The following is a 25,633-nucleotide window of genomic DNA, read 5'->3' as shown; positions in this document are numbered from 1 at the left end:
TGTTTTGCCGCAGATGTTTATCATAAAGTTGGCATTCATTCCTACAGGCTTCTATTGGGCTTTGCAAAATTCTTTATTTGCAGTTGATCAGTTTCTGCATGGAGTTTATTGTACCTGTGTTTACTGTCTTCCAGCCATTAAATCTTGTACAAAATTTTTGAGTTGTAGAAAGTTAGAGATATCCAAATAGATTTGAGGATTAAAATGATAGGGAAAAAAGCCTGTTCACATCATTGGAACTGACCATGTTATTGCTTGTTATTGTGACCTAATTTTAATTTTGGAGGTGATCCTTCAAAGTATTTCTAAAGAAGAATCTTGTAAAAATTTACCAGAAATTAGAATTCATACGTTTTGATTCTGGTTTACAGTTCCAGAGGACTGCGTGGGTTTTTTCATTGACATTTATTTCCCTGTTTCTTGATTGCATCCTCCTTACTGTTCATTCACCTGCTCTGAGTGGGAGAGCTGGTTCATTGCATCTGGTAATAAGGCACCACAAACCTAGACACAAAGTACGGTATTTTTCTTGCTTTGCATTTGTGGTCTAGGCATTTTGGCAATAGATCTATATTTAGTAATTCCTTAGACTTATATTCCCTGATTACAGAGAAAGTAATTTTTTTTCAACAAATTATGCACTGGTAGTTGAGAAATTAGAATATAAACCTTAGTGCAGGAAGAGCATCTAGCTTGCATGGCAGAAGTTATTTTTAGTTTAGAGTTCGGTGTTGGTAATATAAATGGGTTGTCATTTTATATGGGTAGAATATACTCTTTTGGATACTTCCATGTGCTTCTCATTGCTATGAATTCTACCAAATTGCAGGTGGTTGGATTAATTTTTCTGTATTCTGTTCCTAATTTTTTTTTAGTGTAAACTGAAAGGCTTATTGCAGAGTCAGGTTCTTGACAAAAAATTATCACTACACGTTGTGTTTCCTCTATAAAAAACATTATGATTGCAAAGGGAAAATTACTCAAGATTTTAAGTGTATAGTGGTCCCTCACCTCATATGCATGTGTTAAGGTAGAGACTACAATCCTTTAAAGTAGTTTACTACTTTATTTCAAAGAGAAGCATGGAGGGGTGGAATAGCTACTTTATCAGTTTTGTTCATTGTTTGTGTGTTCCCTGAGTAAAATATGTGTGAAGTCCAGCTGATCCACTGAAAACCTCTGTAATAATCATTGCAGATCCTTGCTTAGTATTTCCATAATAAAGCAGGTTGAATCTGCGGAAGGTGTCTTCTGTAGTAGTATTCCTCAAAAACTAGTTGTGGAGGTGCACCTTAACTTTGACTTTTCAGACTTCTGCTTCAAGTGTAATTGAGTAGTTTGGGGTTTTTTTAAATGGGGTGGGGTTTTTTTGGTCCTTATGTATTCCAGCTGCTTTATTAGGTGGTTCTCTTAGGAATGATACAGGACCTTTGATTTCATATGTTTTGAGGGAAGGTTTTTTTAATGATTGGCTGGCATTTGTGGGAGACGGACAATGAATGGTAGTCTGAATACATGAAAAAGTGTTAGTTAGAGAAGTCCTATTCTTGCTTTTAAATTCAGCGGATTTTGTTTTGTGTGCACATCCATGCTGTGGAGGATTCATTGTGGGAGTGGAAGGGAATGGACATACTTCCTTGAACATTTATCAGTTTTTATATATAATTTGTGATTTTTTTTTTCTCTTTTAACTTCCAGATAAGCCTCTAAAGAAGCGAAAACAAGAAAACAAACCCCCAGAGGCTGGAGGTGCTACGGGAGGAAATAGAACAGCTTCTCAGGAGACAGGTTCTGCAGGAAATGGGGCACGGCCAGCACTGATGGTTAGTATTGATCTGCAGCAAGCAGGAAGAGCAGACTCTCAGGCAACAGTAACTCAGGATTTGGACACCATCAAAAAACCTGAAGAAATTAAGCAGTATAATGACGGGTTTATGTGTGTTACCCAAGAAGACACTGTTGGAGTTCTTAAATTTAAACCTGAAAACCATCCAGAAATTTTTAGGAAAAAGTCAGACTTTGAAAGTCAAAAGACAGATATCCAGCAAAATGAAAACAGACAAATGGAATTCCAGCAAAATGAGAGCAGACGGTTGGAAAGTAAATACAATGAGAGCAAGCAGTTAGAAGTGAAACACGAAAGCAGACAAATGGAAATGAAACAAAATGAGAACAGACAGACAGAATTGAAACAAAACGAGAGCAGGCAAATGGAGATGAAGCAAAATGAGGGAAAACAAAATAATGGCAAACAGGAAATACGGCTAAGGCCAGAAACGCCGAAACAGAAGAGTGAAGGCAGACCTGAAACACCAAAACAGAAGAGTGAAGGCAGGCCTGAAACACCTAAACACAAACATGATAATAGGAGGGACCCCAGTAAACCTTTGTCAGACAAGAAAATGGAAATATCTAGGCACAAACTAGAGGTGAAATCTGATCCTTCAAGGATGAAACCTGAAGGTCGACCTGATCCAACAAAACTGAGGCCTGATGGGCGCTCAGTTTCTGATACACCAAGGCGTGACCATGACAGCCTTAAACAAAGATCTGAGGACAGGGCGGAGTCAGAGAGATACAGAGGAGATCCATCCAAGATCAGAAGGCCTGAATATTTGAGATCCTCAAACAAAAATGAACATGATTCTAAGCATGGTATTAAATCTGATGGGTCAAAACCTGAGAAATTTGAAAGGAAATATAGGCATGAATCTGGTGATTCAAGGTTTTCTTCTGGGGATCAGAAATCAAGGCCAGACAGCCCTCGTATTAAACAGGAAGGTAAAGGGGATTCTAGCAAATCAAGACCTGATAAACCTGGTTTTAAGTCACCAAACAGCAAGGATGAACGAAGGACAGATGGTAATAAGAGTAAAGTAGATAGTAATAAAGCACATGGTGACAATAAAGCAGAGTTTCCCAGTTATTTGTTGGGGGCAAGATCTGGCGCATTGAAACATTTTGTCATTCCAAAAATCAAGCGTGATAAAGATGGCAATGTTACTCAGGAGTCAAGGAAAACTGAATTTAGAGGTGAACATAAAGACAAAGTAGAGAAGATTGGGCTAGTTGAAGATCTAAATAAAGGAGCTAAGCCTGTAGTTGTCCTTCAAAAGCTTTCTTTGGATGACGTGCAGAAATTTATTAAGGACAGAGAAGATAAATCAAGGGGCTCTTGTTTTAAACCTAACAAGAACAAGTCATCCAAACCTAATAAAGGTAAGATTGTTTTAATATTAATTACATTATGTCTTTTACACTTGAGTTCTTGTAGATTTTGTATTTCTGCTGTTAGAAATTAAATGTAAGCATTTGATAGTTTATATGCTTGCTTATATAGTGAGAAATAAAGTGAAACTCATCTAAGGACTTCTCATTATCAGAAATCTTGCTACAAATGTACCTGAAATTATTTATTTACTGCAGTACAAGTACTTAATCTGGCAACACTTAAGTGGTCTTAAGATGTACTTCAGCTGCATTAGTTTTATATAGTAATTTATCTGGTGGAATGTAACTGTTGTATGTATAATTTTACCTGGTTTAGCTGTGTCTGTATAAAGGACTGCCACTACTATAAATACTGTAGCTGGAATGATGGGAAATACTAAGTATGCAAGCCCTAAGATTCTTTTTGTGTTTAATTTGAAGTGAAATGGGTTTTTCCAAAGCATGTTTTGACAGGGTGGTAGTAAGAACATAGTTGCAGAGTCCCATCTACCTCTTTAACACTGTAGATACAAATCAGTTGAGGTGATCCCATACTTGAGACTTTGCGACAGTAACTTAGAAAAACGTTTGGTCTGTAAGAGACTTCTTATGTCATTGTCTCTAATGTCCATTATATGCAAAGAAGAAAGCTGAATGATTAGCTAGCATTTTGAAATTAGTAATATGGACAGGAAATAATTTAGAATAGCTTGTAGGTTTGATATTCAACTGATTGTCTCTTTTGCAGATTTAACACTTTTTAGAAATAAGATCCTTTTTTTTCTTGGTGCTTTCATCTTGGCTTCTTTGGTTTCAGACTGAAGTAGATAATTTCACACTGTGAAATCAGTATTACTGGTCAGGTTTCCTTTTTCTAATATTTAACATTAAAGAATTTAAATTGTTTATATAGTCATGTTTATAGAGTTATTGTGTCTTAAAATATACAGACAAAAGCCAGAGGAGGGGTTTACAACTGTATGCAGAATGATATATAAATCCATTTCCAGGTGTATAATGAATTCAAAATGAAAACATTTTCTTACGTAGCTAGTCTGGTAAGAAATTGTGTAGAAATCATCTTCATGAATGTATGACTATTTTATGTGCACCTGTAAAGAGGTGTTTTCTGTATCATTAATTCCTTGTGCTATGCCTTTTTAGTAGTTTTCTATCTACTAACCAGTTTATATTAACTCTAAAAAGCCTTAATAATAATTTGTGATGTATTTTACATCTTTGTAAAATATTAGCCTCCTTGTTAGGGATTTGTCTTTGTCCTGGAAATAAGAACATTATCCCTGCCCCTTTATGAAGTTCAAAAGAGGCAAAATTTCAGTTTCTAATAATAGGTATCTAGAGTTAGCCATAAAATTATGATATTTTTGCTCTCAGTTTAATCTGAAGCTTTCAGTTGAAACCCTTATGTTCATGATAGGAAATGCTACAAACTATCTGATGGAACTCAGGTCTAGTCTCAGTAGGATAGATTTTGAATTCACACATTTTTATGTGTCGAAATCAATGTTTCTGAATTACTTTTTTCTTGTAGTCTGTATATGTGGTTATGTATGTAGAATGCTGTAGTAATGTGTAAAGGTTTTAGTGACTTTTGGTATGATTCTAGTAGCTGTCACAGATGAGCAATGCATTGATTTTAACATTAGGTTTATAATTTCTCTACAGTGTTTTTCTCCATTTTTTTTTCTGAAGTCATCATTTTCTTGCATTTCTTGCACTTTGAAGTAACTTGGGACACGTTTTACAGAGAAAAATGGTTTAAATCTGATATGAGTCTTTTTGCAGTTGTATTCAGAATATAGTTCTTACAATGATACTAGAAATAGGTTTCATGAAAAGAATAATGTAACTATTTTTATCTTACAAATCATGTTATGAGTGTTCAGCAGGCAAATTTTGGAAAAAGTGTCCTTGAACTGCAGATTTTTGATGTATATATTTAGTTCTGTGGGGTTTTTTTCTGATAGCTTACTTCTTAGAGCACATTATGCTTATTAATCAGGTGAATTTCAGTGTTTGAAAAAATACGTATGTTATAAAATCTCTCTTTGTAAGACAAAGTCTATTTGTCAACAGCTAACTGATGCAGATGTATTCATGCCACTGACATGGTGTCCTCAATCCAGTTGAAATAGTGTTCACAGTTTTACTTGGTGCCATTTTTAGTTATAAACTTTTTAATACACTAGGATCTGTAATTTTCATACGTCTTCCTTTAGTTCATCCTATACTACTTAGTAGATTGTAGCAATTCTTTTCCAGTGTTGCCTTTTAGCATCATTATTCAACTTCTCACATGCCTCTTATGCCATGTAGCTTAGTATATTTTACTTTCTCTTATTTCATTACCCTTGTATCTCTTGTCCGTTCTTTTTTGCTTTCTCATCCATCCCTTCCTCAAGAAAATGTCTTCTCCTGGATTTGTCATGTACAACATCATTGCTATAATTTCTCTGAAATGCAGTTTAAATTACGGTTGTTCAGCTAGTTCAAAACACCATTTAGTTAGTTGTTCTGTCTTAAGGGGCTAATTCCCATTCATTACAAAACTCAATAAAATTGACTCACATTAAGTTACAATTAATTCTTTGCAAACTGAAAGTCCATACAACTTTTTGTATTGTTTTAGAAAATTTTAAATTTTAAAATCGTGCCTTTATTTGCATTGAACTTCAAAAAGACAAGGTAATATTGTCACCAAATTGTATAGACTTGTTTGAAATTTTATCAAGTTATGAATGGGAGGGATAGCCGCAGTATTGAATCAATCCGAGGGTCTCTTTAGGCATTTACAAGGAAGGAGTAATTTTTCTCTCTCTCCTTCTCTCCCCATATCTTTGAGCATTTTTCTGAAAGATTCAGTGTATCTCAGAAGAAAATTATGGGGGTTTTTTCATAGTATTTTTGTTACAGCGTCTTGTGGTGAAGTCTTGTGGCCAATTTTGTCCAAGTCAATGAACTGTGGCATTTTCTTTGTCTGATTTTAACATTTTATCTTGGTTTTAATGCAAATGTATGTTGTTGTGGGATCTATGAAACCTTTCCCTTTAAGCTGTTGCCTGCAGTGAGCAAGTCATGTTTGCTGTCCTTTCTTTTCAGAGCTTCAGTGAACACCTTCTCTGCTGCTTTTTTAGAGCTATGCTGATCAGCTGTGTTGGGATGGGAGCTGTTAGCAGCTTCATGGTTACTGCATTCTGAACAAGACAGATTTTCCTTTGTTAAGTATAAGTAATGAGAGAAACTGTACAAGATGTCTGTAGGTTGTCTATCTGTACAAGATGTCTGAGTAGGTTTATACTATGTTTAAAGGATTGTCTTTGCAAAATAAGTGTCTTTTGGATCTTCCTATATCACCTAAGGAGTTTGTTGTTTTAAGGGAAAAAAAAAAAGAAAAGAAATTCTGATCTGAATGCCATTCCTCCATTGTGTAGATTGTTGTGTGATTTAATTATCTTCACAACACAGAACTGAAGACATAAGGTTTTGTTGCTCACTACAAGTCTTCCTAAATATACTGTGTTTCCTGCTGCTCTAATCTGAAATTTGAGTAAAGACTTGACATTTCTTTGAAGGTGCTCTTCATACATACCCTTTACAGGATCAGCTAAAAATCTTACTGCTTAATCGTCTTCATGTTGTTAAAACAGTGCTTCTGGATACTTCTGTGTTCTGTGCTTATGTGGTTTGTTTGGGGGTTTTGGTTTGTTTGTTTTTAATTCCAGGTGACTTTCTTGGAGCCTGTAGTAACTCTGATTTGGTGTTTGTTTAACATGACAGTCTGTCGTTGGATTCTAGCACTGGATGAAATAGTTTCACTTGCAAAACAGCAATCAATTTTCTTCTAGTAGTGACAAGAAAGGGAGTATTTCAGGATGAAAAGCTGTATCCAGATTGTGTAGGCTCTGTTGAGTGAACTTGTTATGCCTCTCACTGATTTCTAGTTAGTGTAGCCAAAATACTTAAAGATGCTTAAGGTTAAAGATGAAAACTGTGGGCAGAAAGGAAGTACCAGTTCTAAACCTTGTTTGAATCCTACATGTACAGGAATTCTGTAAGGGCAAAATTGGGTTATGGATGTTAGCACATCAAATTTTAGAGTTCACACAAATTTGTTTCCAAAATAACAATTTCTTAATGCTGAGACAGAAACCCCTAAATCAGAGGGGCCACAAGGAAGTAACTGGAGTAAAAACATACTATCTTGGGAAAGGAAAAGTTTGAAACTCAGCTTGGTTCCCCTATGTTGTGCTTTTGTAAAGGTTAACATTGTGAAAATCCTCAGTTCCATATATCTTGAATTTGAAATTCCTCTCTTGAAGTTCCTGGTAGTGACTGCATTTCCATGTGTCAAGGCCAGAGTAATAACCTGCTGACCATCTTGCATATGGATGTAGCACCAGGTGGATCTGTAGAAAATGATGCCGCATTTCAGAGGAAAAAAATACTGTATTTCAGCATTTACAGAAAATTTATAATTATTTTTCTTGGCTCAAATGTTTAAACTTTCTTCAAACTAACATTCAATTGTAATTATGGAAAAACAGCTGTGACTTTTCATAAGAGTTCCACAGTCTTCAATTTTTTTCTCTTTTCTGATATATTAATGACTACCTCCTCTCATCATGACTAGACTGGAAGAGCGACTGGCTCACCCTAGTGCCATTAGAGGTATTTCAAGATACTTGTTGAGTTTGCAGAGGATCCACTTTAATATGCACTTTGTTCATTGAGCCCTGATTATTTGGGGTTTTTTCCTGGATTAAAAGGTTCACATTTTGAAAAATATTCCAAGCATTGTTTAGTTAAAAGTCTAAATTATATATAACTTGCTGAAGTCTAAGAAGATCTGATTTCTCCAACATGCTTTGGGCTGGAATGGTTTTGCTCCTACTTGCAGGGAATTTTAAGGCGTGATGTGTCTGTCCCATTCCAGAAGGTAGCTGGGATTTGTGTGGGCATTGTACATACTCTCTGGGGCCTTCATTTTTGGTGCTGGTTTTTCAGAAGTAGATGTTGGATAAGCTGGTATTAGTACATAGCAGGAATCAGCCACTGCACTCTGGAGTAATTTCTTGTGTTAATCTGTTACTGGTAATAGAGAGGTGACATTTTCAGCACAGAGCCTTGCTTGGTGGCTGCTTTCCTGCTATTTGTTTCCTACTTTAGGCTTTGCTACTAAGATAAATATTTTGATTCTTGCTGCTACAGTATTTTTCTGGATAGGAAGAGTGAAGTTCACGTATGTCACATCAAATTCTTAGCAGCAACAATGAATTTGACCCAACCCATCAATTTCATTATACTGTGATTCATCCAAAATATGATGCTTTGTCTGTTTGCAAATTTAGGAGTGCATTGTTTAATTAGTTGATTTTTGAAAAATTACTTTGGCAAATGTAAGCGATTCATGTTTATTACGTAATTTGTCAGAACAATTTCTTGAAAGTCCAAAACAGCTCTTGGTTCATGGACATAGAAGCTTGATTGAGTTCCTCCTGCTTCTGGGAATAGCTAAGGCTATTCTGAGTAAATAATTTTTGCAGCAGTGCATTGCAATATGGAAGTGTGGCCCAGCAATTTGTCTGATGTCAATTACAGTATGCAATGCAGACTTGTTCATGTGTCTATGGATCTGAAGGTGGATATTGATCTTGGCTTATGTGCTGGGATATGTGCTTGACATTTTTGGCTTGAATTTTTTTCTAGCCAAAGGATAAATTTGACTCAATACAAATACCAAAAAGCTTCATATTTGCTTCTGGAGAATTAACTTTTCTGTTGCTCAATGCTGAAAGCTGTTCTAGGTGACTCTTTTCACGTAGGAAAATTTAAATCCATTATTTAAAATTTGGACTTTATTTTTTGCTCTGTGGGAATACTACCGGCAAACAGAAGAGAAGAGTATGAAACCTTTTTTTGTCTTTCAAATTACTGAACTGTTGTTTTCATTGAATAACTTTTCTTTAAATATACATTCTGTTTAATTATCTTCTGAGCTTTTTCCTGTACTATTTTATATTTAAAGCTAAAACATCAGCAATCTTTTGTTGTTGTTCCTTAAGTAATTGTTATCTTGAAGAAGCAAAACTAGTAGCTTCATGCAATATTTTCAGTGATAAGGACTGAGAATATTTCTATGCAATAGTAAGAAAAATAAGCAAGTGTTCTTGATGTGCTTATAAGTCACAGATAAGATGTAAAATAGTGGGTTTTGTTTGCTTATTCTCTGCAGAGGTTTTAGTTGTATTATATTCCTTAAATAGAAGTTTTTGTTTTATAAGAAGAGAAATTCTGAGGAATAAGCTGATTTTATTTAATTAAGGTTTTCTGTCTCAGGTTCAGTAAGCAATCAGAATACATGGCTGGAAAAATACATTAGTTATAAATTTCAGATCCCAAACATTAATCATTATAGGATCAACAAATGGCTTGGGTTACAAATTATTTTAAAGATCATCTAATTTCAACCCCCTGCCATGGGCAGGGACACCTCCCACTGGATCAGGTTTCTCAGAACCCCATCCAGAGTGGCCTTGAACATTGCCAGGGATGGGGCACCTGCAACCTTTCTGGGCTATTTGTTCCAGTACCTCACCACCCTCTCAGTAAAGAACTTCTTTCCACCATCTAAATTAAGTCTCTCCTGTTTTGTTTTAAAATGGTTCCTCCCGTCTTATTGCTATCTGCCAATAAAAGCCACCCTCCCTCTTTTTTTGTAAGCCCCTTTTGCGTACTGAAAGGAATTTTAATAGAAGCATATCGACAGATAATTGCATGCTGGGTTTTGCAACTGTACAAAATACCTTAACTTCTTAAAACAATAAATTGAGTTGGCCTAAATTTCAATGCGTATGTTTAAAAGCAATGACAGCAAAATTCAAAAGCACCCCCCCAACACTAATTCAGAAAAGCAAGGGAGTTTGTACAGCATTATATTTATTTCAATTGCCAACCGTGCTTCTTTTTTTCTGAGTACTGATTTGTTTTTTGTACAGCATCTTCAAAAGGTAGGCTGGTCTAGCCTCCTTTTTACCAATTTGTATGCAGACAAAAAGTCAGCAATAAGGCCAGCAGTAAGTTCCTACAGCAATCATATAGCTTGAGAACATCATTGATGCCAATGTAAATATGAGTTCTCTTGGCATCTTAGGAGAGTGTGTGTTGGATGTATCCCCTGCTCTCTGCCTAGGTATTTCAGAATTCCCTTTTGAAATATCTTCCCTAGTTCTAAAAATTTTATTTCTTCTCTGAGCATTTTGTACTATTGTAAAATTCTTTTCGAATCTATTTTTCTTAGTTGTGGTTAATGGTGACCTCTGTTGTGTCATGGAATTATTCTGTTGCCATGTCCAGATCCTTCTCTGACCAGCCTGTCTGGGCCCCATCTTTCAAGGCCAGAGCTAAGGACTGGAGTAAAAGCAGGGAGTCTGAAACTCCTTTTTTTTTAGGCTGGGAGCCTTTCCTTTGTGCTACTGTTGGGACAGATGAGGAAGAATTGTTTTTAAAAATACGTTAGAGCAGGTTCCATGAAATGTAGGACATACTTCTCCCAAACATTGCCTTTCTCCATCCTGCTTAATTGATTGAAGCAGAGAATTCCTGTGTGTGCAGCCCCTTGGGTGGTGGTGAGGGCATCTCAGTCTCCACCCTTTTTCTGGCATGATTGTATGTGAGGTAAGCTCTGGAGTTATCCCTATATATGTAGTCAAAAGATGAGGGTAAGGCACTCAATAGAGGGTTGTAATCTTTTGGATACATTCTGTAGGAGGTAGCTGTATACCCTTCCATAAGCTTTACAGCAGTGAAGGGGAGAGGGGAGAGGAAAGAGTGTAAATGTCCTACTCAGTTTGTTTTCACCAGTATTCATTTGATTATGTGTTTTTCAGCTGATAATAGGGTATTGAGATTAAAGTGCAACTTCCATCATATAAGCAGATATGTCCTCCTCAAAACTTAAATTCAGCTATAAAAATTGCTGGGATTTCCCTGTGTTTCTTCTTCTGTTCCTGAATCTGTTCCTGAATCTGTTCAGGGCACAAAATTATTTTGACAAGTGTGAAGCTGGTGGGCAGCAGACTTATCAACAGGAGCTCACTGCACCATATAAAGAACACACTGGAGCATTTTAAGGGAGAACCTGGTGGAAATTATATAATTAAATTTGCACACTTGAGAAAGAATCAAAGATTTTTCAGCTTTAACCAGCAACGTCTTTGTGGGTTTATAGACACTCATGTGGCTGTTTGCATTCCAGTGCATAAATGCTATGCTGTAACAATAGTTAGCTATTTTAGAAAGATGTTTCTTTTCTAAACAGCTTATAACAGGGGAAAGTACTTCTGTCCAATTTTTTTTCTTTTAGTTCCTTATCTAAAACACAACTTTATCTGCTGACAGATTGCTGTAGATTTAACCTTTGAGTCTCTGCTTTTGTAGCTACAGTAACCTGGCTGTTTAACAAGATAGCAGCACTCTTCTTATAGAATAAGGATATTTTATTTCATTTAGCACAGGTTTCAATGTTTCAAAGTTGGTTGGGCTAATCCAGAAAGAAACGGCTTTCCTTCCTGCATGTATATGCCTAACATAAGACGAAAGTAAGAATGTAAGCTTTTATTAGCAAAGGGAGGAATAGCCTTTATCAAATACTCAGAGAGGATATTTAAGGAAGGTTAGCTTAGTCTCTGTGAAGTAATAATAACAAGACTGGATATATTAGTCATGAGCAAAATAAGAAAGGTCCAGTAGCACATAATGTCTTTTGTAACAAAAGAGGAGCAAGAAAAGGGCAGAATTGAGCTGGAGTCAGTAGGGGTTTTTTTAATGTCCAAATGAAGTTGAGTGACAGTTCTCTAGTATAGAAATTCAGTGGTCAGACTTCAGTTTCTAAACTCTAAGAAATGGTAAGATTCATATCCTCACCCCAAACAGGTGGCGTTATTCCCTTCTCAGACCCTTGTGTGTTCTTTCTATAATGTATTCATAGTTGGAAAAGGTGTATTTTAAAATCAAGATATAGAGAGAGATTACAAATATGAATTTTCTTTAACTGCAGTTTTGCTTATTGCAGACAGCACACAGAAACAGAAATATATTGAATATTTATGGAATAATATGGAATATTTATGTTTCCACTGTATTAACTGTCTCATAGCTATGAAAGTACAATTCAGAGGTTAGATTTCTAAGTGTATTTTAATCTTGGTGGCTTACAGTTCACAGGAAATTGTACCAAGATCTGATCTAAACCATGCAGTTGTCTTCCGTAGTTTGGAAAGCAAAGATAAATCATTCAAGAGAAAATAAGAGTTTATTCATATTGGTTTTGATTTCATGACAGGAACAGCCTCTCTTATCCTGGAAAGCTCACCTAACCATCAGTAAGAATCATCCTCTTTTCCATAGGTGCTTGTTTGAAGCTGTTACATCAAGCCAGGTGAAACTAATATGAACACAGATCATTAAGTCAAAAGATAATTGTGCTGTCCATATTGAATGGACCCAGCAAAAGTCCATAAGGATAATACCTTTTTTTAATGTTTAACCTCTCTTGAAGAATGATCTGCCAGGGTCAGTAAGATCTACTTGACTTGCGAAGTTAACACGAAGTGATAATGGATCCTCCTAAAGATAACATATGCATGAATGTTAGCTCAAGCTGTTTTACAGAGTTGAAACTGCAAAACACAATACTGAACCGTGAATCAGATCTGTTCTTTTCCATTAGTTTTTTAAGCCATATGTGGAGAAGGGAAATACTACATCCTCTACATATTTATAGAAATTTTTCTACTACACACAGTAAAATCCACTGAAAAGCTTCACAGACTACAGTAAGATATGAGACCAGGCTTACAGATGAATCAGTTTCTCACTGAGATTCTCTGATTGATTTTCAGCTGTGTTATATTTTGTAAAGAAATGCTTGGTGAGGAAACACATTATCTTGTGGGTCAGTGGACATTGAGTAGTAGGTGAAGATTCATTAACATCTTTCCTTAGAAAATGTTTTATTATAGCAATCAAGCAAAACCAAGAATTTGTTCTTCTCTGGGAAGTAACTTGCATGTAGGTTGTGAACAGCATTGCATATGTTTGGAGAAGCACTGTGGAAGTGACTGTTCATGTATGCAGTTATTTGAAATTAATTGTTCTTCTGTGTCTTCCGTTCAGTCTTACCAGTGTGGAGTTTGTTAGAATGCTCTTCCTGGCAGTAAGAAAAAGATTTTGTTATTATGGTACTTTTCTTCTGATTTTTGTTTGTTCAGGTTTTGTGGTTTTTTGTTTTGGATGGTTGGTTGGTTGGTTGGTTTATCTTGTTTGTTTGTGTTTTTCCCAGTTATTTGCTTTAATACTTACAGAAGTTTTGAAATTATGTGTAAATGACATCTGAAGAATACACATGCCTATAGTCTCATTTGAGACGTGGTATACACTGATCACACACATTGCAGAAAATGGAGTTTTTCCATTGGTGCTGACAGTCCTTCAGCAAGATATTAGGACATTCTATTAGATTATCAAGTAACTTTTTAGTAAAGTCACTTTCTTTTTACTATTTAAAAAGCCATGCATGCTAGAGCCAAATGTAACTGAATAAAGTGAAGACATAGAAGTAGGTGCTAGCAAAAAATTTTGAAAGTTGAAAGTGATTATGCATAGATTTGTCAATTTTAAAGAGGTTTGTGTTACATATCCTATTAATTGTTTTATAAAGTTTCCCATAAACTGAAAAGGCATGTGTTTTATAACCTAATTCTTACTGCCATGTGACTGGATTCTTAGGTGAACTGTATTCTTGTAAGTATTTCTTTACCACTCTGAACAAAAAAAGAAATAGTGCCTACATTATAAAATAGGAGGTATTAAAGAAGAAATGTAGTAAGGTATTTCTAGTGACTTTTGAGCTGCCCTGACTCAAGATAGCGCAATTAATAGAGTAAAATAAATATTAACAAGCTTCTGACTTGACCAAAAGAACAGAATGTCCCTGATTTTCTTCAGAAAGGTTGATAAGTCCTTCTCCATATATATTAGAATTGTACATATGTGTACAGTCATGCTTAACTCCTTTGTACAGCATATGTGAAACTCCATAGATTTAGTTGTTACAATCCTCAGCAGCTAAGAAAACTTGGTAAGTGGCACACTTACTTCAGGGAGCATTGTGACAGAAAGAAAAACTTCAATAATAGCTTATAAAGAGTTTTATAATAATTCTCTGTTCTCTTTTCTGGTGTTCTCTACTTGAATAAAAGAAACTTTACCTATTTCCTAATAAAAGAAAAATGGGTAAGCTTATACGGTAATCTGAAATATCTGTGACAGGAGAGAGTGCAGATCAAGCAGTAGATGAATTTAGCACTGGAGAAATGGAAACTTGAAAATTTTGAGACAGAAATAAAATTAGTTTTACAAATATTTAAAGTAGTCAGTTTTTTTTCACTTATGTCTAATGAATGCTGTGATTTTTTATTTATATTTAAAGAATGAGTACAAAATGAAAAGTCAGTGAGAAAAGAAAGCAAGAACAGATATTTCTATCTGAGACAAGAGATTAGCCTGTGGGTTTGTTTGTTATTTGGGGATTTAATGCAACTTTAATTCATTTACTTGTAGCACTCTTTTACAATGTTTTTGTTTGGCCAGACTTATTGTAGACTTCATGCTACCTGTGTAGTCCTGGTGGTTTTAATGAAACTACCAACAGGCATAAACTTGAAAATACATGTTAGAGAGCCTGGATTTACAGCCCTCTATGAATTTCATTTGTATAAATTGTCTTAAAACTTGTATATGTAGATATTTCTGCATTCTGGGGCTGGGTGTATGCTCCTCATACACTGTACAGGCATACAGAGTGTATGGGGGCACAGTGCTCAGATGCACAGCTCTGCAGCATCCAGCCTGGACCTGGCTGTCATCCAGTCAGCTGCTGGTACACACAGAGGAAATGGTCTGCCCATTCTGCCGTACTTCTACCTGTCTGAAGTCAAGTGCATAGCCCACAAAATTAATTGTTAACTGAGAAACATGGCCAACCACACCATGAAATGCTTTTCACCATTTTCAAAAGCAATATTGAAAATTTAGGTAGCTTTGGTACGTGTTGATTATATAAGGATGGCAACCTAACACAAATAGTTAATAAGCAAGCACAATGTGAAGGAAGCAGGGACAACTTAACTGTCACTTTATTTGTACATGTTTCACTATGTCCCTTCAAAAACCCCAGTATTTGAAGTTAAATTGTTTATTGAATGACTTGCAGAGTATATCTTGGTGGTGGAATCTCATGGTAATACTCTTCTAATTCCAATTAAAGATGTTTAAAGGGAGAAAGAAAAAATCCATCTTGCAATAAAAGTTAGGATAGTAACACAAAAATGGGCATAAGTTTTAGAAAGTTAGTGTAGTGATGTAGTGAATGCATTTAAAAAGTGTATTATCATCCAGAAGACAGGGGTTTTTGGATTAACCTGTGTGTAAAAGAATTTGGAGGTGGTTTCCTCTCTAAATAATATAGTATGCATTGGAAAGGAGAGAGAGGCACTTACAGCAAAAATGTTTCTTCTTTTGCTGGAAAAAGATTAACGGTTTAGTCTGACAACCTGCAAATCTGTGTAGTAGGTTCTTCAATAAATAAAAATAAGATATCAAATAAACAAATCCCAAATAAATATTTTTGCATTGATTTGGTTTCCTGGTGTCAGTTGGAAAAATTTTGCCTGCAAATTTCTTTCATTCTGACTGCGCATGGGTTTAATTTTGGTTTCAAAGTTATAAGAGTAGTGTGATATTGTTTACCTATTTATTACTGTAGAAAAGAAATCTGATTTGTGGTTCAGCTAGCTGTTTGTCTGTATTCAATAAAAATGTTATTTTGAAAAAAATCAAGCAACAATTTGCCAGTAGGAGGTAAGAAAAAATCTGAAGCAAAAGCTGAGTTGTCAATGATTTGGCCTGTATTTAGGGATATGACCCCACAAGTTTTGCCACAGGTTGTCTGTTCTTATTGGAAAAGGGATTATTACTGTCTTGGGTACACTAATTACTATGAATGATAGCAAACAGAAATGTTAATGAACAACTAAAAATCCATCATTTACTTACAACTGTTAGAAAACCTGATAAATTCAAAGGATGAACTGAAATAAGACTAAACTTTGTGGAATAGAGCAAGGATATAATTCTGCAAAGGTAATTGAAAAGGTGATTCAAAGGTAATTAATTTTTATGACTGAAAATATCTTATTGAAGGAAATGTGTATGCAATTTATTGTGTTATTATTTCTAATTGTAGTGTGGACTTTAAACAAGGGCTGTCAAATACATTTAGGTCTATCTAACTGTGATCTAACTGATTGCTAGTGGTTATCCTGTGAGTGGTTCCTGAAACAGGATTGTAGTATTGGGCCCTCTTTTTTATCTTCAGGTTCACATTTGCTCTTCTTACTCTCCACTAATAGGTAGCATAGATCAGTCAGTGTTAAAGGAGTTGCCTCCTGAGCTCCTGGCAGAAATTGAATCCACCATGCCACTTTGTGAACGTGTGAAAATGAACAAGCGCAAACGTAGCACAGTTAATGAGAAACCAAAATATGCTGAAATCAGTTCTGATGAAGATAATGACAGTGAAGAAGCTTTTGAATGTAAGTAGTGCATAATTCTATTCCTTAACGTGAAAAAAGCTAATATTTTGTTTTTACAAAAAGATACACATCTTTTTTAAGTTGGCTACACTAAAACATACAGTCCCAAATTTGCTGTCCTGACAACTGCCTGCCCAAGAAGCCTTGTTTCTTTTTTAAAAGAAGTATTGCTTCATTGCAAATTTTCATCCAGGATGAAAAGCAGTGACTTGTTAAATTTATTTTCTTGGTTACTTTACTGGAACCTGCTCCCTAGATTTTTTTTTTTTTTTCTTTCATAAAACATATCTAAGTATTCAGATTGAGGAAAATATCCTCTAAAGAAGTACAGAATTTATGTACAAGGGTACGTGGAGAGAAATTTCACTAAATAAATTCTTGCATTATTCTTAGTTTTATTAATAAGAAAAGTGGAAGATCCCCTCTTGAATTTTTGTTACATAATAAATTGAGAATCCTACTGCACAGAAGTTTCTTAAAACATTTCTCTTGTCATATTCCTTGAAAAATGGAAGTTATTCTTAATGAATTCTCAAAATACCATTTGCTGCTTCTACTGTTCTTGAATTAACGGTTTTCAAAGGAAGAGAGGAAGCTTCTCTTTAGAGTTTTGCTGTGCAATTGAATAAAGTACCTAAGGAAAAAACAATTTATTTGCCTCTAAGTTAAGAAGGCATTTCCTATTTTTTAATAGATGTATGGCTGGTTAGTTTCTATGGTTGTACAGTTAACCAGCACTGGAAATAAACTGTTAGAATGAAGTTAATCAGTTCAGTCTGAGCTATGTAGCCATGCAGGGCTACAGGAGAAACCTGTCAGCCTGAGAAGCAATCTTGCTTATAATGATGTTTTCCCCAAGTTTTGGACCTTTTTTTATAGAAATCTCGTAATGAACTTTCATAAACTATAATATTTTGTGGTTTAGTATTTCTTAAGGTACAAAAGAGAAAGATTTGTTTGTTCTGCTTCTTAGTGTGTTTCAAGTTTTCATCCAATATAAACACTGTGATTTTGCACATGAAAATTGTAACACTGTTACCTTTGATCTGCAAGCTGAAAAGAATGTCCTTCTGTTTGTTTGTTTTTCCTTTTAATTATAACTGAATAATGCTTCTCTGTGCATGAATGTGATGTCTTCAAGTCAATTGTAATCAGTCTAAATTTTGACAAAGGAGTAATGATGACTTGCTTCATTCAGGAGTTCTATATTCTCTGTTTACCATATCATATCACCCTTATATGATGTTAATAATTTGGAACAGTGAATTCTAAAAAATAAATTTATGGAGCAAAGTTATTTAAGTTGGTTGAGAATGGAGAGAATTGTAAACACTTTCAAATATCTTAATCTATATAGTAGCCATAGTTCAGCCATAGAAATTTTCAAATACAAAGTAGAACAAGTTAAGGAAAACTTTCACAATAATGATATGCTTTGAGGAATTCTAGGTTCATTATATCTGCTCAAGAGATCTGGCCATCATTCTAATCAATTCAGTGAATACATGTGGTTTAAAAATAAATTACAGTATTTCTTAAAGAGTACTGTAGAACTGAATTAAATTTAAAGCAAGACGAAACTATCAAAACTGAAAGATCTATGGCAAGTACACAGAATAGATTTGTATTGTTACAAATACATGTTTCTTAATTATTCTGTTTGCTTTAAACTGAACTTTAAAAAAGTGATTAGTGTAGAAAAGGAGAAGTTTCTTTGAATAGTTCATTAAGAAGGGACATGCCATTAAACTAAATAATGAGAAATTAAAGATTGATGAAGTCATTCTCTTACAGTAATTACTAAATGTGATATTGCATACATGTTTGGCAGAATTTGGAAGGAAATTGAGTGTTTATATTCCAAATAGTATTTATTTATGTATAAAATCAATCCTAACTCTTGAAATGTTATTAATTCTTACTTTTTAGTCAATTTTATTGACTTCAAAGTAAATATTGTAGAGCAGTGATTGTGAATAGCAACTCCAATGTTCACATAATTTCTCTTGTAGACCTAGCAGAACTGTAACCCATTCTGTTTTGTCATGCAGCGTTGATAAAACTGGTCTATCTAAAATTCTGCCAGAAAGCAATATTGGAAGTTACTTTTCTTGTGGAGCTGTAACTGGGGTCAGAATTCATCCTACAGAGCTTAGTGTTACTGATGATTTGTAAACTGGAGAAAAGGCCATCTGCCTTCACAAAACACTGTCTCACTCAGTTAAGATGTGTAAAAGCTTTCCCCATAGAACTCTTACTTTCTTCTTCAGTACATTTACTCCAGTTATCATAGAATGGTTTGAGTTAGGTTTAGGAAGCAGCCTTAAAGATCAGCTAATCCCAACCTCCCTGACATGCGTGGGAATGCCCCCCAAGACCAGGTTGCTCAGGGCCCTGTCCAGCCTTGCCTTGAACATTTTCAGGCATTTGGCATCCATAGCTTCACTGGGTAACCTGCTCACTGCCTCACCACCCTCACATAGAGATTTTCTTTCTGATCTCTAATCTAAACATGCTCTCTTGCCGTTTCAACTCATTACCCCTTGTCCTAGGACTCCATGTCCTTGTCAAAGAGTTTACACAGGCTAACCTCTAGAGCCTGTCACAATCGCCCCCCTTTAGATAGCATCCATTCCCTCAGTGCACCAGCTCTGTGTCATCTGCAGCTTGCTGAGGGTGCCCTCAATCTCACTGTCAGTGTCACCAAGATGTTACAGTACTGGCCACAGCACCCGTCCCTGAGGGACACCACTTGTCATTGGTCTCCATTTGACCATAAAGCCATTGACTGCAACTCTTTGAGTGTGGCCATCCAGCCAATTTCCTACCCACTGAGTGGTCCTAGATGGCTCACCATTTCTTGAGTCACAGTTAACTCTCTCAACCATTTTAGGCAGTGCTAAAATGTACCTCTGTCATCCTGAACGTGACTGTACTTTTCCAGAAGTAGGTCTGATCCAGATGCAGTAAATCTTGAAACGTGAACTGAGTTATAATATTAAAGACTTGGACCACCTCTATTACATTTTTTGGAATTTGAAACCTCTAGGGTTCATTGCAAAACAGAAGTGTTCCCTTAGGAGTTATTTTTATTACTTCTGATCCTAGGCTGACTATTGACTATAACCTGGTATGTTTCTTACATTTCTTGATAAATGGCTTGTTGTAAGAACTTCTCAGTTCAGTTCCAGTTCTGTATAAATGCTTTAAGCCATTCTATTCAGAAACAACCTTATATACAGTCATGCAAAGGAGACTTGGGTAGAGACACGCAATGTCAGGACTGTTATATGCAGGCCCAGAAGCAATAAACTGGCAATAAATATTGCCAGTCTGGGATGTAATATTTTGGAATTGTTTTGATCTTTGCAGTACAGTCTGTAGACAGTGTAAGACATCTCTTTAGTAGCTCAGTTAGTTGATTATGTTAAAAAATGGAAAGTTGTCTGATTTCATGGAGGAAGCTACCTGCTCATCCATTTCCTTAAAACTGAGCACTCTGTCCAGTTCAAAATATGCAAGACTTTCTTTGAAAGTTACAGAGAACTGTCATTCTGCTCCCCCATTTTATTTCCACCAAATCTCTATGCAATATTTGCTCCAACTTCTTCAACATTCACTTTTTGTGTGCTTTTTGGTCCTGCATGAAAATTAATTAGAATAATTATCTGTGGTAGAGGCTTGCTGTTTGTCCTGGAATTGTGACTCCAGCTTTCTCTCCTTTACACAAATTTCCTGCAGTATATACCAAGGCAAAATTTTAGTTGTCTTGGCAAAACAGAATATGTTTTAGGAAATAGATTACCAAGTCTCATTAGAACTCATTTGTGTATTAGATGGACAAGGCAATCACTGAATTGGGATAAGGATACCCAGTAACAGTCACAGTTTAGGGAACTGAGGAAATTATGTCCATATTCTCTTATAAAAGGATGAAACTTACTTTAATTTGTTCAGCTTTGCTTACTCAGCTTTTAAAAAGGCGAATGTCCTGTAAATTCATATTTTTAAATGTTTTCTGGTATCTTTTCCAGTTTTGAGCACAGTTTTTCTGTAATTCAAAAGAAAAGATTAAGATAAGTAATCCATAACAGAATTGTATCTGACAACTTAAGTGTTCGTTTGATTTAGAGAATAGCTGTACAAGAGTGTTGGACTTAGAAATCGTAAAATCATTTAGAACCTTTATGACCATCAAATCCAATCTACAACTAATGCAAAGTCCACCACTAGACCATGTCCCTAAGCCCTACATCCGCACATCTTTCAAATATTTTAAAATGGTCGATTTTGAACTATAAAAATGTAAGTTTGGTATTTAAAATGAAAATGCATTTATTTCTAGCTTCTCGTAAGAGACACAAAAAGGATAGAGATGAAGCTTGGGAGTATGAAGAACATGACAGGAGAAGTTCTGGTGACCACAGAAGAAGTGGTCATTACCATGAAGGAAGGAGGATTTCTGGTAGTGGCCGATACCGTAATCGCAGTCCCGATGACTCTGATATGGATGATTATTCTCCTCCTCCTAGCCTCAGCGAGGGTAACTGATCTCTATAAGGATTTAATTGTATTCCATAATACTAGTGCTTTTTTAATGGATATGTTAAATATTTTAAAGTGGACATCATTGCATGCAATATTGAGTACAAGTGTAAGAAATGTAAATAATCCTTTCTTGAAGTTTTAAGAAAGTGTTTGTTTTACTCCTTATTCTCTTAATTAGTGGCTAGAAAAATGAAGAAGAAAGAAAAACAAAAGAAGAGGAAAGCTTATGAACCTAAACTAACACCTGAAGGTAATTTTAGGAGCTTTATTTTCTATAGTTTGTATTTTCTCCTTTATATTTAAGATAATTGTTTATTAATTTTCCTTTTTTTTCACCAGAAATGATGGATTCTTCAACCTTCAAAAGGTTTACTGCTTCAATAGAGAATATTTTGGAAAATCTGGAAGACATGGATTTTACAGCTTTTGGTAATACATCAGAAATTTTCAAAATGCTTACCCCAGTTAGAAACCCGAGAAAAAAACTGTATTGATATTTTTGAACTTCCTTCTTGGAGCCTTAATTTCATGTAATAACTTGCTAGGCCTACTGGATTTATATGGCTTCCACTTTGAGTGGTGCCCTTTACCTTTTCAATTTCACTTGCTGCTGCCTGAAGAAGATCCTTCTTCCTCCTCTCTGCGGAATCCAAAAGGGGCATAAATCATAATGAGTATCCTTTCCACTTCCCTTGGAGTGGAAAGGATACTTCTTTGGGATGTCATTAGGGTGTTACCTTCTGTCAAATATGTAAACAAGATGGTTCTCTTGCTAAAAATGTCTGAGGCACATAATTACACATCTGCTTCTTGCAGATATGATTCTTCAGTTCAAACAGCTGAGTCCTTGTGAATTTATGGCTGAGACACTGAATCATTTACTTATTTGAGTTAAAAAACAGCCCCCTTAACTAAATGTCTAAGGAAATAGTTAATGTTTGGTGGCTTTCTTTTGAAATGGATAATAGAATATTCATTATTTTTTTCCTACCATCTTTGTCACAGGATTAAAACAAGAGGTGGGGCATAGTAAACAAGTTTCTATAGTTTTTTAAAGTCATAGTGTATGCAGCCTTGAACTTAGAAGTGAAGTCACTGGATCTTTCTGGTATCTGGTAACATGATTTTTGTCTAAGGTTAAATACAATTAAGACTCAGATTATCTCAAGGTTCTTAATTTCATATGTGTTTTTCATCTGTTGGTCTTGCCCAGTTTTGAACTTCAGGGCTACAGTTTAAGATTTGTTGTACTGAATTGAAAATTATGGCAGAAGTACTACAATAAATGGTGTTTGGTGTTTTAAAAATTTTTAGTTTGTGATTTTCAGAGGTGCATGCCTCATGTTAGGCTCTCAAATGGTGTTTCAGAACCATGAAATACCATTGGTATGGTAAGTCGTACTTAACATGTATTCATTGTTTCAATACAAGCAAAAGGTGTCATTATCAGTCTTTGTTAGATTCTAATTATTTTGAACCATTAGATGCTGGCTATTTGGACAATCAGCTCTTTTTTTCAGTTAGCATTTTCTTATTGGGATAAAAAATAATGCTTTTCTGGAAGTTTTATTAGAAATGAGATTGTTAATTTTTTTTCTTTTTTTTTCTTTTTTTTTTTTTGCCTTTTTTTTAAGGTGATGATGATGAGATTCCACAGGAATTGCTACTGGGCAAACATCAGCTTAGTGAGTTGGGTAGTGAATCTGCAAAAATCAAGGCAATGGGCATTATGGACAAGGTACCTCTTCATAATCTAACTTTTTTTGGAACATAAAATATTCATTAACATGCAAAAACTTACTTTTTCTGTAATGACCTTCCACCCTCTTCAAAGGCACACAGACCAGAAGAACAGCTGAGCTTCTGCTCACTTAGCTGATGTGCTTAGGAAGTTGCAGCATCATAACTACTACTCTTTCTGAAGCTGAGACATTTTTTTTGAAAGGTCCTCCTCTGTGTCCTGCTCTTCCTCAGTCAGCTAGAGGAACTTTAGTTGGTGCAAACTTGTTGGTGTCTCACCTCTAGAAATAGTGTTCTTGATTTCCTTTTATCTTCCTGGAGCTCTTGGCTTTGGGCAGTCTTAGGTTAAACTCTTTTCATGCTCTTGACCACTTACATTTGTGTAGTGTCTGTGAAACCAGGTACTGCTATAATTACTCTGGGCTATTCCAAACTTCTGTAATCCAAATTTTAGATATTCATCCTGGATTTTCCTTCAATCTCCCTACCTTCCTTTGTAGATTGTGGGTGATGTGATCATTTGTCTTTCCTGATTGTTCTCACTGTTTACCTCTGTTCCATGTTTTTCACACATACATACATACATACATATGTACGTACATCCATATATGTAAATGTATAATAAATTTTGTTACTTCCAATGGTGAATAGTATCAGGATGAGAGAAACTAGCTCTCCTCAAGGTTAGCATATTGTTTAATCAGACTTGTACAGAAGATCAGTAAGTGAGTTCAGTTTACTTTTTTCAACATGCTACTTCTTTGAAGTTAACACTAATATTAAGAATACATTTCCCTTTTATTATCTTTCAAGTATCAGGGAATTAATTTCTGCTTATTCATGCAGTATGGGTTTTCTCCTAATAAAACTGTATATGGTCGGGTAGAATTTGTAGATCATATGTGGATTTGGTAGATTTCTATTTCCATAAGCAAATAACTACACAACATTAGTGACAGGCAATTTAAAAATTTATTTCTGTGGATTTTGATAGTTGAAAATGCAGTTTAATTGTAATCCTAGAATATATTTTGCCTGTTTCCATTATAGTATTTACATTCTCCTTATGCCAAATTGCTTATAGTTGAAACAATTCAGATTGTACAAGCTCTGTCCTTCATTCCTCAATGTTCTTTTCAGCAATTTGGAATAATTTCTATTCCTGCAGTTGTTTGACATGTTTCTTTATTTGTTTTAGCTCTCAACAGATAAAACAGTAAAAGTGCTGAATATTTTGGAGAAGAATATTCAAGATGGATCAAAGCTTTCTACTTTACTTAACCATGTGAGTTTGCAATTTCATAATTTCACACCATTGTGCAGAATAATTTTCTTCCCTTGAGTCCTATTTAGTGATAGATTCAAATACTCTGTATATGTGTGAAAGGGATTTCTGGTATGATGTCTGTGATTAAAACTTGCCAAATTTTAATACTTGAAGCAAAACTCTATTATTGTGATTTTTCAGTACTAATCATGTTCTACTGTGGTAACGACAACTAACAGATGTATTGGAAGCAACTGTATTTTCTTTTGTTTCATTTTAGATATTATAATCATCCTGAAATATTCATGGTAATTCTGATGTAATTTGCTTTGTAGGATATTTCTTTGCTATGTGTCCATAAAACATCCTTATAAAATGGAAGAGATACCGCAGTTTTCATATAAAGTCTATCTTTCTCCTGAGCATTAGGGAGGAAGTTTAAGGTTTAGGTGTTCTTACACTACAAAGTGACAATGTCGATATAAATAAAATTAACAGGAAGTTTAGTATTTTAGGATGGGGTTTTTTTCCTAGTATACCTAAAACTGCTCAAAGATTTTGAGGTTTTATGAGGCTGATGTTCCACATTACACATTTCATGCATTTATATATACACTTTTTATTCAAAACAATATTGCTGCAAGATTAGAATTGAGTTTTATAGAAAAACCCCCCTCATCTCTAGAAATAAGAGCGTAATAGTTTATATCAGAAAGGAAGAATTTGAACTTGCACATGAAAACCAGACACATTATTGGTACCTAAATACTTTTATCTAGATAGTTTGTAGGTTTCAAAGTCTCAGTATATGTTTCTCAATGTCTTAGACAATGCAAAACATGCATAAAAAGGAAGTACTGGTTGCATTGTGATGAAGTCTGTATGCTAATGATTTTAAAGTGATATTTTTCTTTTAGTTTTTTGAAGTAAAACTCAAAATTATTAAGAAATTAATTAAATTGTCCAGTCCTTGCAATTCAAAGACAAACTTGAATGAAAAAAAAAATAAACTTTTTTTTTAAAAAAATAAGTTTTAGATTTTCTTAAAATTACTAAAAATTATTCAAATAATTTTGGCAAAGAAAGTCTCTCCTAAGGGGTAATGTTGCTACTTTCTCAGTGCAGTGAAAATATCTTACCTCCATATCAGTATGTTTTTCAGAGGCAGAGGTTGCTTTAACATTCATTTCATTTC

At 34.9% G+C, this 25,633-nt stretch overlaps 1 protein-coding gene across 8 annotated transcripts in view; it reads left to right on the top strand.

The window, feature by feature from the left end:
- NIPBL (NIPBL cohesin loading factor) overlaps window positions 1-25,633 on the top strand; it is a 156,862-nt gene that overhangs the window by 97,234 nt on the left and 33,995 nt on the right. For 7 of the 8 annotated variants that reach the window (XM_041396023.1, XM_041396028.1, XM_041396026.1 and 4 more), the window contains 7 exons: window positions 1,699-3,219; window positions 16,701-16,883; window positions 21,229-21,426; window positions 21,610-21,681; window positions 21,771-21,860; window positions 23,066-23,169; window positions 24,370-24,456. In XM_041396023.1, the coding sequence (XP_041251957.1) occupies window positions 1,699-3,219; window positions 16,701-16,883; window positions 21,229-21,426; window positions 21,610-21,681; window positions 21,771-21,860; window positions 23,066-23,169; window positions 24,370-24,456 (2,255 nt within the window). The remainder of the gene's footprint in view (window positions 1-1,698; window positions 3,220-16,700; window positions 16,884-21,228; window positions 21,427-21,609; window positions 21,682-21,770; window positions 21,861-23,065; window positions 23,170-24,369; window positions 24,457-25,633) is intronic. The other variant, XM_041396030.1, reaches the window with a different exon arrangement.

Source organism: Onychostruthus taczanowskii, unplaced genomic scaffold (assembly GCF_017590055.1).
Source record: "Onychostruthus taczanowskii isolate IOZ18803 unplaced genomic scaffold, ASM1759005v1 scaffold123, whole genome shotgun sequence".
Lineage (NCBI taxonomy): Eukaryota > Metazoa > Chordata > Aves > Passeriformes > Passeridae > Onychostruthus > Onychostruthus taczanowskii.
This window is presented reverse-complemented; position numbering and strand designations above follow the sequence as displayed.